At 45.1% G+C, this 19,050-nt stretch overlaps 1 protein-coding gene across 1 annotated transcript; it reads left to right on the plus strand.

Moving 5' to 3' along the window:
* The first annotated feature begins 1,389 nt into the window (after nt 1-1,389).
* Nucleotides 1,390-17,130, plus strand: LOC144721242 (ADP-ribosylation factor 4-like). The gene is made up of 6 exons (XM_078598706.1): nt 1,390-1,691; nt 6,279-6,359; nt 7,278-7,387; nt 11,199-11,270; nt 13,837-13,962; nt 14,679-17,130. Exons 1-6 carry the CDS (start codon nt 1,625-1,627, stop codon nt 14,760-14,762), a joined length of 540 nt encoding a protein of 179 aa, XP_078454832.1. The 5' UTR covers nt 1,390-1,624; the 3' UTR covers nt 14,763-17,130.
* The last annotated feature ends 1,920 nt before the right edge of the window (nt 17,131-19,050 follow it).

Below are 19,050 nucleotides of genomic sequence, written 5' to 3' on the forward strand. Positions count from 1 at the left end.
CTGGGGGGTGCTGGGGAGGTGGTGGAGGTGGGGGTGGTGGGGGGTGGTGGGGAGGGGGACGTGGTGGGAGGTGGGGGGGTGGTGGGGAGGGGGGACGTGGAGGGTGGTAGGGGGTGGTGGGGAGGGGGACGTGGGGGAGCAGCGAGATGCAATGGGAGCACGTGGCACTTAAACTCCAACTGGAGACCGCACGTGTCACTTATTACTCACTTCACATTTTTCAAGTTTCAAGAGTCACAAACGTTGCAGTGTATATTCAGACTGTAACTATTGTCTTATGCCATAACGCAGGGCGTCAAGTTACACATGGTTAATAATAATGACGGGTGTGGCGGCGATTGAATGGAACTCTCGCGAGATAAAACGTCGACCGGGGATGATGGGAGCGATGTAATCTCGTGTGCAGGTGCCATGTGACAAAACTCAGGATCGCGAGAGATGGCTGCAGTTGTAGGAGAGGCCTTCATCCAGCAGTGGATTGACCATGGGTGATGGGGATGACATGGTTTTGCTTTGTGTAAAATACAGTAGACCGTACATTGTATTATACAACTGGAACGGTGCTATAATACATATTTAACGCTGTGGCCTGAAATAAAAACGCATGTGCAGGCGAGGTTTCGGGCAATGGCCCTTCATAGCAACGTGGAACGACTTTACACAAATGGGGCCTTGAGTTACATTTTAAAACACGTTTTGTGATGACCAGTTTTTAAATTGGCATGTGAATAAATGTAACAGGCTTTTGCGACAAATTATTCACCATTGATGCTTGGGTTAGATCGCGATAGAAAAATGTGTGTCAATTCATAAAGTTGTGAACAAACGTGCCAATTTATTTCCAGAAATAATTTATGTCACCTGCCTGATGATGCCGGTCGCAACAAAGCGAAAACGTCGTGCCAAATTTGTTAAAATGTTGCGGAGTGCCCTCCAAAGCAATAATACATTCTACCTGTCGATTATGTTCTGATATAATAACAATTATTATATGAAATAATATGCTAATATAATTTCACTACGCGGCACCAACACACATACACGTTACTCGTTACACGTGTACAGCGGTGACGGGTTTGGGCCACGTGGTGGCAGATGGGTGGTGGGTGGGGGGGTGTTTGAGGGAGGGGGGAAGGGAGTTGAGGGGGAGGGGCCTCTTCCGGTCGAGGGCTCAGATGACGTCACGCGGTGACGTGCCCGCCGGGGCGGCGGGTGGGGAGAACTGTCAACCGCCGGTGACGTCACGCGCGGTGACGTGTCCGCCGGGGCTGCAAGGGGGAGAACTGTGAACCGCCGGTGACGTCACGCGCTTTGACGTGTCCGCCGGGGCTGCAAGGGGGAAAACTGTATACCGCCGGTGACGTCACGCGCAGTGACGTCATTTTCTCCGCGTGGCGGCCGCCCCGGGTTTAGTTCCACGTCGTCCCGGCACCGCCTCACACCCGACCCAGGGCTACTCAAGTAGCAGCAGCGGCGGCGGCGGCGTCAACTCGCGTTGTTCTCTTCTCACACACACCATCCCCCTCTCCGTCGTCGGCGTTCGTCTCCTGCTGCTAGCGCCGCCGCCGTCTTCGTCGTCTTCGCACGGAGCTGTCGTGAGCGCACGAGAGCCGCGCCACCCACCATGGGCCTCGCCATCTCGCGCGTGCTCGCCGCGCTGCTGGGCACCAAGGCGATGCGCATCCTCATGGGTCCGTATTCACTCTCACTCTGTGTGTCTCTTCTACTTCTTCTTCCTCCTCTCCCGTGTCTCTCTTCTCCCGCTTCACCGTCTGTCTCGTCACTCCACACTCATCACAACCTCTCAGCACCACACCACCATCACCCCACGCTCTCATCACATCCTCATGGGTCCGTATTCACTCTCTCTGTCTCTCCTAATTCTTCTTCCTCTCCCGTGTCTCTCTTCTCCCGCTTCACCGTCCGTCTCGTCACTCCACACACACTCTCATCACAACCTCTTATCACCCCACACTCACCCCGCACTCTCATCACCCCACACCCTCGTCACCCCGCACTCTCATCACCCCACACCCTCATCACACCCTCGTCACCCCGCACTCTCATCACCCCACACCCCGCACTCTCATCACCCCACACTCACCCCGCACTCTCATCACCCCACACCCTCGTCACCCCGCACTCTCATCACCCCACACCCTCATCACACCCTCGTCACCCCGCACTCTCATCACCCCACACCCCGAACTCTCATCACCCCACACTCACCCCGCACTCTCATCACCCCCACACCCTCATCACCCCACACCCTCATCACACCCTCGTCACCCCGCACTCTCATCACCCGACACCCCGCACTCTCATCACCCCACACTCACCCCGCACTCTCATCACCCCCGCACTCTCATTACCCCACACCCCGAACTCTCATCACCCCACACTCACCCCGCACTCTCATCACCCCCACACCCTCATCACCCCACACACTCATCACACCCTCGTCACCCCGCACTCTCATCACCCCACACTCACCCCGCACTCTCATCACCCCCGCACTCTCATCACCCCACACCCCACACTCTCATCACACCCTCGTCACCCCGCACTCTCATCACCCCACACCCCGAACTCTCATCACCCCACACTCACCCCGCACTCTCATCACCCCCACACCCTCGTCACCCCGCACTCTCATCACCCCACACTCACCCCGCACTCTCATCACCCCCGCACTCTCATCACCCCACACCCCACACTCTCATCACACCCTCGTCACCCCGCACTCTCATCACCCCACACCCCGAACTCTCATCACCCCACACTCACCCCGCACTCTCATCACCCCCACACCCTCATCACCCCACACACTCATCACACCCTCGTCACCCCGCACTCTCATCACCCCACACCCCACACTCTCATCACACCCTCGTCACCCCGCACTCTCATCACCCCACACCCCACACTCTCATCACACCCTCGTCACCCCGCACTTTCATCACCCCACACCCTCATCACCCCCACGCCCTCATCACCCCACGCCCTCATCACCACAACCTCTCATCACCTCGCACTCACCCCGCACTCTCATCACCCCCACACCCTCATCACCCCACACCCTCATCACCCCACACCCTCATCACCCCACACTCTCATCACCCCACACCCTCATCACCCCACACTCTCATCACCCCACACTCTCATCACCCCACATCCTCATCAACTTCTCTATCAATTCACCCCCCCTGTCGTCACCCTCTCTCTCGTCTCGATAGTCGCTCACTCATTCGTCGCCCGCACAGTCAAAGACAAATAGACATTTTATGCTTAAACAAGCATTCGGGCGGTGCCCATCTCTTATTTTAAACGTTGATAGGAGCCAGTCGTGGACATTCCACATTGCTATGGCGCGGGTGAGTGTTTTTGTCTAGTTAATATAGGGCAACCACTGACTTCCTGACAAAGTTGTACCCCGTTTTATCGGCACCAGGGAGGATGATGGGCTGAGTCAACCCACCAAGCAGGATTGGAACTCGCAACCTTTCCACGTGTGTGTGGTGTGCGAAGCGCTGTTGATGGCCAACACCAGTGGCGATTATCTGAACCGGTCCTGGGCCTCCCCTAGGTCGACTCAACCTCAAATGAGTACCTGGTGCGGTGTGTAAACATCGCCACTGGGGAGACAAAGGCGGTCGGGCGTGGTGCTGGCCACCCACACCCTCGTGTGCCGTTCCGGCCTTCATAGGTGCTCGCTAACAACACTTGCCCCTACAGTCTGTCAAGGCTATATGGGGGATCTTTGTCTTTGTTGTTGGCCACTGATGGAGGAGCGGTGATGCAGTGGTTAGCGCTACGCTACGAACCCGGCGACCCGAGTTCGATTCCCGCTCATGGTCAACATCAGTGACGATTATCTTAACCGGTCCTGGGCCTCCCCTAGGTCGACTCGGCCTCAAATGGTTCGGTGTGTAGTAAACATCGCCACTGGGGAGACAAAGGCGGTCGGGCGTGGTGCTGGCCACCCACCCCTCGTGTACCGTGGCGACCTTCATAGACGCTCGCTAACACACACACACTTGCCCCGAACAGTGTTACAGGCTATACCGGGGATCTTTACCTTTGTTGCTGGCCGCTCGAGGTGTAATCGGGCCGGGCTAAATCGATACTTTTTATTTCGTTGGAACGATCCCAACACGGTGTGAAAGCGTCGCCTGCAGAAATCGGGATGATCGTCACAGCGCTGTCGCTGTAGGACTCGAGTGGATGTGGGGCTTGCACATCGATACTAATCTCGCGTGGCAATGTAATTACAGAGAAGGATGTTGAAATACATAGCCCTGTATGTATGTTGAACTTCTTCCGCACCGTACTACGTAGCCAACAGCGCTCATAGGAGTTGCGATGAAGGTGATGGTGATGGTTAGGTGAATGAGGACACGGGTTTTGTTGGGGTTTTTTTTTTGTAACGCTACGTAGAGTTTTAACCTTGAAATTGTGTCCGTAATGTTGTGTACGTGCCTTGGTTGTGTACGCATTTGAAGCTTCGTTAATGATAAACATATATAATGGTCACTGCATCGCACGGCACTTTCAGATCCTCTTCTACGGCCGTCTGGAACGCTCTTCCGATATTAGGAAGCCACTGGAGGAGGAGCTACGCAGCGTCTCGATTGAAAACTAATTTATTTGGAATTGCTTTCTGTGTTTAGTTTGTTCTTCTTCACCTCCGATGAGCACGGTCGGCTACGTACGGTGCGATAGAACTTCAAATATAAGTCATGCTCTTGGTTCTTTCGGTAAAGTCACGTAGAAGGGAAATAATAAAATAATATAAATATAAAACAAGAAAAAATTCTCACGACGTTTCGACTGCAACACAAGCAATCATCATCAGGTGTGAAATCCATAAATTTTATTGCTGTGGATTTTGAAATGTAATTTTTTTTTGCTGTGGATTTCACACCTGATGATGATTGCTTGTGTTGCAGTCGAAACGTGAGAATTTTTATTGTTTTATATTTATATTATTTTATTATTTCCCTTCTACGTGACTTTACCGAAAGAACCAAGAATATGAATCCCTGCAGTTAAATAAAAAAATATAATTCATGCTGTTCAACAAAAATATATTTCAAAGTCACGGTCGGCCTCCCGAAGAACGTCGCCGCTATTGGCTGTGTGTCCACCACCACCACCACACGCGTGAAATTTCCGTGATGTGACACAATGACGCTCTTGGCCATACTTTTAATGGGAATTGTTATGATAAATTATTAATGGCACTTCACACGCGTATCTTACACGTTAAGAGTTATTTCATGGGGGCGTGGGGATGGGTTTCTGACCGAGCCGTTCATTGTGCGATGAAATGTTTTAATGGTGAACGTTGTGTTATTATTTAGTAATCGCAGGCCCATGTGGCGCAAGGGTAGGTGGTCGGGGCTCTCTTCTCATTCGTAAAAAAAAGGCGAGTTAAATTCTTGGTAGGGTGTAAACTTGGCCATTCATTACCATCGCCTGTTTGGAGACAATAAAGATCCACGGTTGTAGGATGTTAACAATGGGTGTGTTGTGGAGAGACCACTGGCTCCCTCCCATGGCAATGTGTAATTCGCACCCCAGGGGCAGTAGGTGCTGTCCAAAAACCCCTTTGTGAGAACGGGAGATTTTTTTTTTTACGTGACCATAGACAACGCAAGTGAATCTGTGTGGTAAATTGATTCCGCATAATTTCCTGTGTGTGCTGTTAACATATATGTTGTTCTGTAATCTGGCTTAATATACAGTATAGCATTCGCCAAAGCAGTTGCTAAGAGCTGTATGAGGCTGGTTACTGTGGTGTTGATGTAACTAAGCATACATTAAAATAAGAGATCGTTGGTCGTTCGTTTTAACGTCAAATCAACACACAATTCAAACCAAACACTACCATAAACTAGTCAAATATTACTCATGCGTAGGGAGGTTCGTGCATATACAGCGGCATAAACAAGATGCTTCATCTCATGGAATTTTTCCAGCTAAAATATTTCGATGCAATGAATGCATGGCTGTGCTCAGCAGTTTTCGCCGTGCATAGAGATGATAGCCGCTCCTAAGGACGTGCTATGGAATGTGTGGTGTGTGTGGGGAGGGTGACGTGTGTGTGTACAGCTGTGAAGCCCGTGAATAGAGAGCGAGTGAGTGAAGCTGGCTTTTGAGTTACGTGTGGGACTTGTTTGAACCCATGACTACGGCACTACAATGAATGCGGGCCTGCGGGCAGTCGGGCCTGGTGCAGTGATAATGCTGATGCTGTGACTGTTTGTGGAACGCAGTTGGATTGGACGCTGCCGGCAAGACGACCATCCTGTACAAGCTCAAGCTGGGCGAGATTGTGACCACCATTCCCACCATAGGTAAGGCCCACCGAGCTGTATGGCTCTCTTTCAGAAGTGACCTGGCCACAAAGACTTTAAGTGCATTCACTTGAGGGAACTTGATAGCTGGCTAAATCCTGTTGTTTGTGTATCTTGCCAACTGCAAATAAAACCGATTGTTTTGATGACTACGGCCCTTTTAAGCATACCATGGTAGTGGCTTTTTGCAAAAGACAGATTTATAATTTTAATCTACTGGATGATGGTTCTTGTGCACGGACAATGGGGTGTGTGATAGTCTATCCCAGGGGTCGGCAACCTACGGCTCCGGAGCCGCATGCGGCTCTTTACGAGCTGCTTCTTGACGATGAGTACGTATGTACTCAGATGCATTGCGGCTCTTGAAATACTGCATTTTGTACCGAATTGGAAAGAAATGGCTCTTCTTGTTATTTTGGTTGCCGACCCCTGGTCTATCCCTTCCCGCACACCAATTTTCCGCCATTAGATGAATGCAGGCTGATTCTGGCGCGCCATTGTGGTTCAGTAGAGTCTTTCCTCGCTTAACGCGGAAATTTTCAGGAATGCATCTGCCGCATCAAACGAGGAATGACTATAATTGCTAAGAAAAAGTGCATTCTCTTCTAAGTTAAATAATTGTGCCTTAAGTAAGTGGCTTATTATGAATCGGTAATCCACGGTATCATCTTTCTATCACATCGTCAGAAGAAGAGAGGGATCATTATGGCTGTAAAACTTGCCATAGACCAGTGTTCTTCATTGCAAGGCTTGCGGGTGGCCCTTCGTGGCCTTTAGTGCAGCCCCTGACAATTCGGCCCCCCACGACAATCACAAATGTGAAAACGCCCCATCATGCTGTCAAACCTCACTGATGTCTTATCGAAGAACACTGCCACGGACGGTTCCGTTTACTATTGTGAATGTGGTTCGTGTCAGGCTTCAATGTGGAGACTGTGGAGTACAAGAACATCTCCTTCACGGTGTGGGATGTGGGTGGCCAGGACAAGATCCGTCCTCTGTGGAGGCATTACTTCCAGAACACTCAGGTACTCCTCGCCGCCTCCCCACCTCCCGTGACAATTTGAATCTTGTACTTTTGGTATTTGCGCCTTTCTCAGGACGCAATGCAAACGTCACAAAGGGCAGCCGCTTTGTTTCGCAGACAGTCTGCAGTAGTTTCACAGTCGGGGGGGGCAATTTTGCTATGTGTAATCGCAATTGTGTAATGTAATCCCGTACAAACCGAGTGCTACGTGAATTGCATAAATATCAATGCACTTGATTTACCAAGGAAAAGCCTCATTGGGTCTCTCAAGACCCTTTTCGCAGGAAGGTCCTGCATTATATTTTTGGCCGATTCATTATTTAGGGGTTGTCGGCTTGGAGGAAACAGGGCTACGTGGAGAAACCCAATGCATAAAGGGGGGACAACACTCTAGTTTTCCACAGATATATTCAATTATCCATTTTTGTACTGCCATCTCCTGGCCGCTGAGCAGCTCACGTCTGTAAAACCTGGTATTTACCATTTCACATCCAACTATTGTTATCTAAGCTTGACCCTGTTTAGCTTCAAAGTTTGATAGGATCAGTCCCCCATTCAGGATGTTTTGTTCATAGGCAGTGCTGCTTAATTTAGGAATGCCTATTCCATCCATGTTTATTCCACACAGGTTCTTTGTGTCCGAATTGGAATATAATGGAATACAATGGGCACAACTAGTCTAGCGATAGCCCCAAATGGTACGGAATTAGCCTGTTCAGAAAGAATGGCAATCATTATCATGGGCTGGACAGTCAAACGTGCTTGCCTTGGTGTACTCTGTGTAAATCCGCACATATTTTAGTGTGTGCTGGTTGCGTGTGATGCGGCACATGCTGTACCGTTAAGCTGTAGTGTAAACAATGCGTGGTAATTCCCAAGCTGTGCTGCTCCCCAGATTCAAATCTTTTGAAAGTTGGCTCTGAGCAGTGATGCCCAGTCTGTGTGTGTGTGGCATGGCATAAATTTTAACTCCTGAGGGCAGGGTGCTGGGTAGGTACTGTATAGCCCACAACAGGGACATTATTTGTGTTATAAACATACAGTGCAACATCATATCCAAACCGTCATTTATCTGCCCCAGACCAATTTCCGCCCGAACCCAGAGCAGTATTTGAGGAGTGGACCGCCGCTGATTTTCCGAGCTTGTCAAAAAAAAGGGTATTTATTTTCTGGAATCGCGTCACGTGAAAATGTTTACCCAAATTACGAATCGTTTAAGGAGAGAGGGCGGCAGGGTTGCTTGTGCAATTGGGCACTTGCCTGCCCGTTGGCTGGCATCATGCAAACACTCGTGCGCTGGCTCGGCCTACCAAGGTGCAGGAAATAATTGAGTGAGCAATGTGCAAAGCATGACTTCCCTTGCACTTGGGCAGGAATGCTGCACACGTGTAAAGTCGGCGTACACTGCCGCCATGGCTTTGACTACCGTTCATGGACCTAAATTTGCTTTTTTAAACTGAATAAGTCAGAATATTGTATTTAACAAAAAAATACAGTAGAATATTGTTTGTGAGTTTTTTTCGTGTGGTCTGTGTGAACTGTGGTTTATTGAGTTTAAAAAGTTTTGCTAAATATTGCTTTGCGATGTCTTTAGCTGTAGAAAAGAGTTACGGTAGTTAATATATTTTAAATTGTAACATTCACAAATCCGCAGTGATATTTAGGATGCAGTAAGTTGACCTTTAAGTGAGGTATGGATTAAATCCAAGGAAGACGATGAGAAAAACCACACGTGTTTATATCTGGATAGCCAAGGCCTCAGATTCTCGATTTTTGACATTTTTACTTAGTTGTTTTAGATCACATCTTTTATGTTTGTATGTTGAAGTTCTTTCGCACCGTACGTAGCCCCAACTGTCATAATCGGAGGTGCGGGGGAAGGACAATAATCTCAACACAAAATGTGCTTCTAAAGAAATGATTTTCATTCTTCATCATTAAGTTTTGGAAGCATTTGTTGTGAATCTTATTTTATGTTATTCCTTCCCATTGAAACGTAAATATGTTTTCTATTTGTTTTTAATGAACAACGCATTGCTTAATCTAGCACACGTAGGATTTTTATTTATTTAACCATTGTGCTATTATGCCTGCTCAGTGGGTGTTGCTAACTGGAATTGCATAAATGCCCCATCATTACGTTTTTTGGATTGTAAGTTTTTAAAACACACCTTTTACTTATAACTTGTGATAATTCCAGACCTTGATGACTGCAGCAGTGCTAATGCTTTAAACTAATTGCGGTGTAATTCAACGCTTTAAAAAAAAAATTCTGAAAACACAGGCACACTGTGCCATTGAGTATGCAGCAGGGGTGAGCCCATTTAGCTGTGGGCCACGTTATGTATTAATTTTAATCGGCTTTAGTATGTTTAAGGTGCTGTTGTGCTTGTTAATGGACTAGTCTGTATTGTACAAACACATTTTTTCTCATAGATCAGATTAATTTATATTCTTTGGGTCTTTCCTTCAAGCCATGTAGATAGAAGAAAAATAATAATAAATAAATATTTTTATTATAATTTTTCTATCTACGTGGTTTTACGGAATATGAATTCCTGCAGTCACGACAGCTTTAAGTCAAGATTCAGATGAATTTACTTGTTTCACAAGACTATTCTGTAATCCGGGATGATGCCAAGGTGCAGTGGTTAGCCCACTGGCCTTGAGACAACCGCATGGCACTTGAAACAATGTTCAAGTGTTTTTTATAACCTCTAACTCTCTCCACCCAGCAGCATAAATGGGTACACCACAGTCGATTGACAGATCGTAGTTGGTGTTAAGTGTGGGTACACACCTCGTCCAAGACGCCTGTATGCAAGAGTAGGACATCAATGCCATCAAGAGGGGCTCACAAGCTAGTGGAGGCCGTAGTGGAGTAGTGGCATGGTGAGCAAGCAATTGCATGGCTGCACCTTTACTTACAATCCATTTTCGAACGTTCCCTTTGGCATTCGCCAAAAGTGCGACCTTTCAGATCCATGCGCAAGGTGGGGGGGGTCCTTGCCACGTTCCTAGAATGTAGTTGTGCATTACAAGCATTGGACTTGGCAGACCATGAAGAGCCGGACTTCAAATTTGCCTAATTACCGTACTTAAATGCATAATTTGTGAGTAAACAAAGAAAAATAAACATGACATGCAGTTACTTTCTTCCAACTTTAATACCAACGCTGTACGCCACTTAGCTTAGTGGAGCTTATCACCACTCCATGGCCTATCTAACAAGTGCCCCCCTCCAGTTATTATTACTTGTAAGAGTGTGCCGCTTATTTTAATTGCTTTACGAGTTTGTTTTGGTCACTTGACTCCAACGCCTGTGGCGCTCAGTACTCGGCTGCACATTCACTTGATTTTAGTCCGGCCAGATACTGCAACACGGCTTGTGTTCGACCGAATTTTAAGGCGAAGGAACCTCTAATCTTTCCACATTTTACCGTATGTGCTAAATTCTCATGCACTTTGTGTGATAAGCTTTACATTTATGAATTGCACTTAAGTGGGTAATAATTTAGTGAAGCACACACATTTTGACAGGAAAAGATTTAATGTTCCTGTTTATAAACTTTTTAATTAAATTGCTACTGTCCATACACATTAGCTGGTACTGTGACATTAGAAAGGCGTGCTACCAGTGACGGCACACTGCTGAGACATAATCAAATCGGCACATTGACCTTTGAAAATAACACCGGGTCCTCTATTTTAGGATGTGATGCCATGCCACTGCCCACTGTAAACAAACGCTCGGCACACATTGCAAATGCGTTGTCGTTTCAATTGCTGTCATCTGCCCCGTTGTCATGCAGGGACTCATCTTTGTGGTGGACAGCAATGACCGTGAGCGCGTACAGGAGGCAGCTGAAGAACTGCAGAAGATGGTAGGTCCATCGCTTGGAGCTTCTTGCACAGTCAACGGGATTCCTGTACAAAGCAAACCATCATGTGTACACATTATGCATATATAAGCAGAACTGTCTCCTGTGTCTCCACATATAAATACAATTCTGTTTTTCTCCCTTGGCCTATTGACTCTCCAGACCAGTATTATGCCAGTCTCATCTCTTTACATAAAACTCTGGAATTGTTTGGACCTCATGGGTCTCAAAATTATATTGGTCTAAAACCAATAAGCTGATGGACTAAATAATAATGTGTTGGCACAACAGAATTCTGATTTTATGCTATATATGCTTTAATCCATAATGCTCCAACAATCAAATTATTTGTATTCAATCATGTGTCTGCGACTGAATGTAAATCCATTATCGGTATGCGCGTTACACACGGGCATAGCCATTTTACTCCATACAAATGATTGTGAATTCATAGGGCACCTGCCACTTAATTTATTTCCTAGATTCTAACACGGCAATTGCACGCATAAAGACCGAAACGACAGACCGCTTACCTAACATGGTGCGCGTGCAAACACGGACAGTCAGGAAGTGAATCGAGGCCTCTGATTGGTGCGGGGAAGCCTGACAGAGGATTGGCTGGAGGCAGAGAATTGAAGTGATTTGGAGGAGAAATACAAACGTAAAAGGCGGGAAGCGAGGGTCGACTGACAAGGGGAACGGTTGACAACCATCGGGAGGAGGAGGACGGGGATTGGCTGAGGGAGGTAGGGTGAAGGGAACCTTTGAGAAAGGGGGCTCGAAGAATATAAGAAAGGGATAGCATAAGGGAAAGGGACGGTTGGAAAGAAGACAAAGTTCGCGCTTGACGAAGAGGGTTCATATACACAATTAAAAGCTCTTAGTAAAGTGAAGAACATGTGTCGGTCGTCGTTACACATGTAATCCTTGCTAGGGCGCCATACAACGAGACCTGCATGTTAATGGTCCCACAAGCCTCATTCGTGACTCAGCACCCCACTGGGAGTCTTGTCTTGGTAACAATGCAGCTTACACATTGTGGAGTGAAAAGTTTTGAACAGTGGTGGCCCTTCTAACCCAATACCTGTAATTTAACATGGCGATCACATATGTTGTCTGTTAAAATGTATTTATATAACCTTGATGTGTGCGAGTTTAAACAACATTGATGTTTTGCGTTGTTTAATAAGGCACTGCCATAATTCACGGCGTTGGGAAGCATGATTGAAAGAAAGTGTCGAAGAAATATAATTCCCAATACAAGTTTAATCTGTGAACTGTCATTTTGGGGTACGCTGAATCTTTGCTATGCCTTGTGATTTCTCCAAATGCGGCTGTGTTTTAATGTTTGTGTTGGACAAATTGTAGCAACAACAAATATGCGATGCCGACCATAGTCACATGAACACTGTGGCCTGGTAATGAAGAGAGACCGAGACAAAGAGAAAGCAGAAGAAAACCCCAAACAGAGATAGCGGGAGTTAAAGAAAGGCAGAAGAAACAGAAATAGGGAGGAAAACGAGATTGCCAATTTATTGAATAAATACGTTAAAAAAAGGTCTGTTTTTGGATCAGAATTCAGCGTAATATCTCGTTGCATATTCCAGTAATAAGTGCAATTCGGTGCACCCTAAATGTCACGTAATGTTCAGTCACATTCATGTTGATTAATAGCACTTATTTTGTACAAACGTGTTCATCCATGCAATAAGTAAAACAGTATATGTTTACCTATCCATATGAGTCTAATTGCAAATTAACAAGCCATGGCATCTTTTAACATTTGAGATGAATGCGTTTTAAAAACATACCAGCAGCTTGGGCAGCTGATGGCGTGGGGCGCCACGGTGGCTATTAACTACCTTGCCTGTTACACAGGAGACTGTGGGTTCTATCCCGACCCTGACACCTGAATATTTGTAGTTTCTGTGTTCTCCCCGTCGTCGCGTGCATTTTCTTCTGGGTCCTCCGGTTTTTCCCTCCACATTTCGAAACATACGTTTAGAGCATTTGGTTGTAATACATTTTCACATTATAAGCCACTTCATAGAGCTATCATTTGTGGCTAGGTCGCTTCTGAAAAAGAGTTATATATCCTGGTGGGCCTTAACTGGTAAAATTAAAATAGTTTAGTTTAATACCCTCGGATGTAAAATTTCGATTTAAAGCTTTCGTGACTGCAGGGATTCAGATTCTTGGTTCTTTCGGTAAAGTCACGTAGAAGGGAAATAATAAAATAATAAAAATAAACCATCATAAAATACAATTCTCACGACGTTTCGGCCACAACGCAAGCAGCCGTCCTCAGGTGAAGAACAGGTCTGTCGGAAAGACAGTGTCTGAATGAGCACCACCAAGCTTGGCAGCGTATATTTAAGCTGGGTTAGAGGGGGAAGGGCGCCTTGACAAAGGAATTTGCATATCAAGAGGAATTTAGCATATTTATGGAAAATGCAGATATGGGATTAGCCACTCCTTGACGGCCGTGGCCTGTGCATCTCCTGGATCGCTGCTTCTCGTTGTGTTTGTGACCGTGACGCCGTGCGTGTGCGCGCGCGTTCCGCTCCAGATGCAAGAGGACGACCTGAAGGACGCCGCGCTGCTGGTGTTGGCAAATAAACAGGACCTGCCCAACGCCATGGCCATCGGCGAGCTCACGGAGAAGCTGGGTTTGCACGGACTGCGCAACCGTGCCGTGAGTTCTCTCACCCCCCTCCCTCCTCCAGCCCCCTCCTTTCTGCCTCCTGCACGCGGCCCAGAAATGGGTTGGTTCAACTTTGACACAAGCCTGTAAAAGAATTACATTTTGGTGGGTTTTTCCGCCTTCCTTATTTTGACACCACAATCTAAATGCTAATGTTTTAATTCAAATTGTTAATCCTCCAATCTTCCTTTCAAGGGAGGTATTTCTTCTTTCACATGCCTTCAACCCGTCATTTACAGTTGTCTTTTTGTCCAAAGTGATGCAAACTCTATTGGGTCAGCATGAAAAATGTTGTCACAGCATTCTTATAATATATAAAAAGCCAGAACCCTGATGTCACGCGAACTCCGTAATGCCATAATTAATAATCATGGGCGGGTGACGTCACTCCACATGGAGCACCCCCCCCTCAATAATCATGAGTGGAATTGTGTTTTCGATTGAATATTTCAGATTTACTGCAATACACCTGTCCTTGGATGGGCTGTGTGTAGGCTATTTGTAAGAATATGTCAACCTGTGCCAGTGTCACACCTCAATCCACAATTGTTAATGTACCTTTGTATTGTTAATAGCGTGATAGATTGTTAATATGCTATTGCGTGTAAGTGGACTCTCACCTGAATGTTGTGCCATGTCAATAAGGACTAGTTTGGAAAGTATACATCTGTTTTTTTGTGCGTGTGTGCATCTGTTTGTCCCAACAGTGGTTTGTTCAAGCGACATGCGCCCCCCAGGGAACAGGGCTGTGCGAGGGGCTGGACTGGTTATCCAATAAGCTCGCCAAGTAGTAATGCAGACGGAAGCATGGAAACTACCACAGGAGTGAATGACACCCCACACAGCATGCACACACTGACAGTGGGAAGGAGATATAGGATGTATGGACATTAAATACCAATATGGAATTGGCCTCTGGAGCAGTTATCATTACATTATATTTCCACTTCATAACATATGCGTTATGTTGTGTGTGCTGGCATCAACACTTTTGTGAAGTTATTTAAACTGAAATCCCTTCCTCAACTATTCCCTTTGCAGTCATTTGACCGCACGCCTCGCATGCACAAGCAGACTTAACACGTAATACTCTTTTAAGTTGCACTACCTCCAGTGAACTATCTGCACGGCGTTTTGCTCTTATTGACATAACTTACAATTGAATCGTACGAAGATGAAGCGTTATTAAACAATTCATTCGTCATGCAATTTTACAGACGACAGAACTTCATTTATTTTGGAATGGCTGCTATGTCAGAGATTTACCAACATATTTTGCATTTGATGTAAGGATGATATTGACTTGACATGTGCACAGTTTCAACATTTGTGCACAGTTTCAACATTTGTGCAATCAAGGAAAGGTTATTGACAGTTACGGCATTTCGTTTATACTTTGATTTCTATTTAATTCTCCATCATTGAGCTGTCCACTCATCTTCTGTTCAAATACAAATATTGTGCCATCGAGTTTGGTAATTATTTCATGCATTCGTGGTGAACGCCGAGGTAAAATAATGGGAATTAGAGTTTGGGAGTTAATGTGTAAATTTTAACACGTCAAGGAATTAGTTTTTCTCGTCAGTGGAAAGGGGAGCAAGGTGGCTTTATTTTTTATTTTGTTTTGTTTTTGAGATGGGTATGTTTCCATAATGTGATTTTCATTTACAATGTAAATCATAAATCGCTTGCAACAATTGCAGTTGCTCGGCCCATATAATGATGTTTAGGAACATTAAACATTAAATGTTTGCTTTCACTCTTTTAAGTTCGACATCTTTGCATCCATATCAACAAATATACTTTAATTTTCCATTTTGTTTAAAGTTGTTTCTTTTTTAAGTCTAACTTAGCTGTGTTTTCCAACACTTCAGCCACGTATGATAGAATATTTTTGTTAAAGTATTGGCTTTTTTAATTTACGTTGCAAGATACTAAACTAGTACATAAGTATATATTTTTAACATTACTGCATGCCAATATAAAATGCAAGACACGGTAATATATTGCAGCATACAATATCGCTGTTTTTTTCTTCTCAAACTATTTGATCAGTAGATATTTAAATACAAGAGCTTAGTTTTGTGTACATCATAATGTGTGTTATGATTCAACGTTATAGTAACATTCCAAATGGCTTCTGTACTCATTTTGGACCATACATAGCAATCATTGGCAGATTTCTGCCCCAGGTCACTCTTGCAAATGAGACTATCCTGGTCTCTTCGAGTTCTCACCTCGTTAAACAAAATACACTTGAAACGCGAGGCGATGCCTTTGACTTGAACATTGTGCTTGCAATTGCAACTCCCACGACGAAAGAGCTTGACTAACACAAATGCGCATTTATTAACATTGTTAGCAAAACACGATCAAGGAAAATTATATCAGGCCTAGCATTTCTCAAATCATACGTGTCGTGTGTGGATCTTTTGGCATACATGCCCCTTAATGGTAAGGGGCACTTAAAAAACGTGAGTTGCCCCTGGCCGATCACGGTGGTACCGAGAGGAATTAGACCGGTGTTGTGTGCTGGTAGAGAATTGAGCAACACCCATCATTTATGGCCATATACATCCCAGAATAAATGCTGTTTATGAGAAGCCTTAGACGTGTGATCTGACTGGGCTTGTGCGGCATACACTTGTTTAGGCCCGGTAGCCTGTAACATGATTCGCCTTTGCCTTAATCGAAGTGTTTACTGAGTGACACTAATTGTGTGTGTGTGTGCGCGCGCGCCATTGGTTTTTAGATGTGGCATTTTTTTGTGTGCGATTCCAAGTACTTTGTGATTAAGTGTATAATGTCGGAAATGCACAATTTATTTGTGAATGTTAGTGCTGTTTGACATGACACTTTTGGTGTTTATAAAACGTGCATCCCCTATTCACGTATCATATTGCCCCGTCTACTTTAAAAATATGGGTTATTGTTTTAGTCGGTGTGGGTTTACTCCTGAAATATGTTAACACAAAAATTGAGCTTGTTTCGATAAATGGTCAAAACCTCATTGTCTGCAATGTGTTATATCGCTGCGGGACACTTAAGACTTGAGTGCATTTAATATGGGACTGCAGGAGACCAAAATATTAAATTGTGTAAAAACATCGCCATTCTGTATGCTGTAGCTCTTAATAAACTCACGTTTGTACAACAGAATGGTTTGAGATGGTTATTGCTTGACAATCTAATCGAGCACTGTGTGAGGGTGGGTGGATCGCACAAACGTCATGAAACACCCTTCCCATGGGCGTCGTGAACACGATATCCTGACTTCCCAGGAGATGACAGTACAGCAAGTGGATAAACGTCCACCTGTTGCCGCACTTGTGTTGCGTGAGTTTTCTCCGGGTCCTCCGGTTTCCTCCCACTTGTATAAATACTCGCTCATTATTCGGAATTGGCCGAACATCTCAGTGAACGTCGATGCAGCTCGGACAATACACACATACACACAAGTACATTTTTTTAAGCTTTCGTGACTGCAGTGATTCATATTCTTGGTTCTTTCGGTAAAGTCACGTAGAAGGGAAATAATAAAAATATAGAACAATAAAATTCTGACGACGTTTAGACTGCAACACAAGCAATCGTGTGAAGCACACCTGATGATGAGAATTGTATTGTTTTATATTTTAATTATTTGATTGTTTCCGTTCTACGTGACTTTACCGAAAGAACCAGGAATAGGTTACATGTATGTGACGAGGCTCCTTTCATTCGCCCTGCTTGCATGTTGCTATCTGGATAAGTGTACCGGACCAACCACTTGCAATGAATCCATAACCGCTGCCGAGTTGAGCACGAGCCCTGGTCAGTTCGCGTGCGACGGTGGCAGGGTCACGTTGTGGGCAGTAGATGGCAGTGCAGGGAAAAGCAATTGTGCTCGCTGTCTTCAAGCGGCACTGACCGGCCCGGTGAAGTGTGGTTTTAAATCACTTCCACGGCCCCTCGTAAAGCAGTGGAGGATTGAAATGAGGGCCGTCCATAAATGACGTCACGCACCTAGGCGGGCGTTAGACATTTGTGACGAGGGGGGGGGGGTGAGAAATGTGACGTCACATCAAAATGTGCAACTTTAAATAAATATAGACAACACGTTCTACTTGATTAAATAGACTTTAATAAATGTGTTATCCTACAACATCAGAGTGCAGCGCCACATTAAATACGACTTGCCCTGACCTGTCAATGTTGATGAGGGTCGCAAGTTTCCCTTGCCAGTAAAACACGCCGGGGAAACGAGAAGGTAACTTCACAAATGCCGCGAGTTTGTTCCCATGGCAAATATTCGTGGTCTTAGGTTTTTTCGGTAAAGTCACGTAGGGAAAAATAAATAATAATAAAAATATACTAAATAAAATAATAATTCTATTATTATTTCTATTTATTATTATTTATAAAAAAAAGATTTATATTATTATTTATATTATTTTTATTATGTATTACTTATTTTTACCTACGTGCCTTTACCGAAAAAACCTAAGAGTATGAATCCTTGCAGTCACGAAAGCTTCAAATCTAGACATATTCGTGGCTTGTTCGTCTTATAGGCGTTCTCTTGTCTAACACTGCAGGTAGTTTGACTCGGCCCTAAAGGAGGCTGTCTCTGGTGTAGACCAATCCGTTTCAAAGACAATACAAATATATTACCAGAGCATGTTTTTGTTTGCATGTTCACCGCAAGTACGTGTTGTTAATGCAGACATGGTTCCTTGCAAAAGGTTTCTGTTTGGTGTTTGAACATGTTGACGGCTGGTTTATTGCGATAAAGGGTCAAACATGCTTATAACAAGGCCGTAGCCATGGAGTCAACATTGGGGGGGATCAAATCTCCCAGAGGGTCTGGGGGTCCCCCCCAAGAAAAAAAATATAAATTAGAAAACTAATTTCCTTTGTATTTATTATGTTTTATTTTTTATTATTTTATTACTTCCCTTCTACGTGACTTTACCGAAAGAACCAATAAGATTAATTTCCTGCCTAAAATATAAAAAAAATCACTAATACATGGGGTGGAATTTTTTTTCCTTTTTTACCATAATGTCTAATAGTATATTTTATTACATTGCTGTTTTT

This window comes from Lampetra planeri, chromosome 11, assembly GCF_965212315.1.
Source record: "Lampetra planeri chromosome 11, kcLamPlan1.2.h2, whole genome shotgun sequence".
NCBI lineage: Eukaryota > Metazoa > Chordata > Hyperoartia > Petromyzontiformes > Petromyzontidae > Lampetra > Lampetra planeri.

Bases quoted from the DNA above. Each gene is read 5' to 3' on its own strand.
- LOC144721242 (XM_078598706.1), top strand. From the start codon at position 1,625: ATGGGCCTCGCCATCTCGCGCGTGCTCGCCGCGCTGCTGGGCACCAAG. The intron at 1,692-6,278 runs GTCCGTATTCAC...TGTGGAACGCAG, and splicing joins GGCGATGCGCATCCTCATGG to TTGGATTGGACGCTGCCGGC. The intron at 13,963-14,678 runs GTGAGTTCTCTC...TTGTCCCAACAG, and splicing joins ACGGACTGCGCAACCGTGCC to TGGTTTGTTCAAGCGACATG.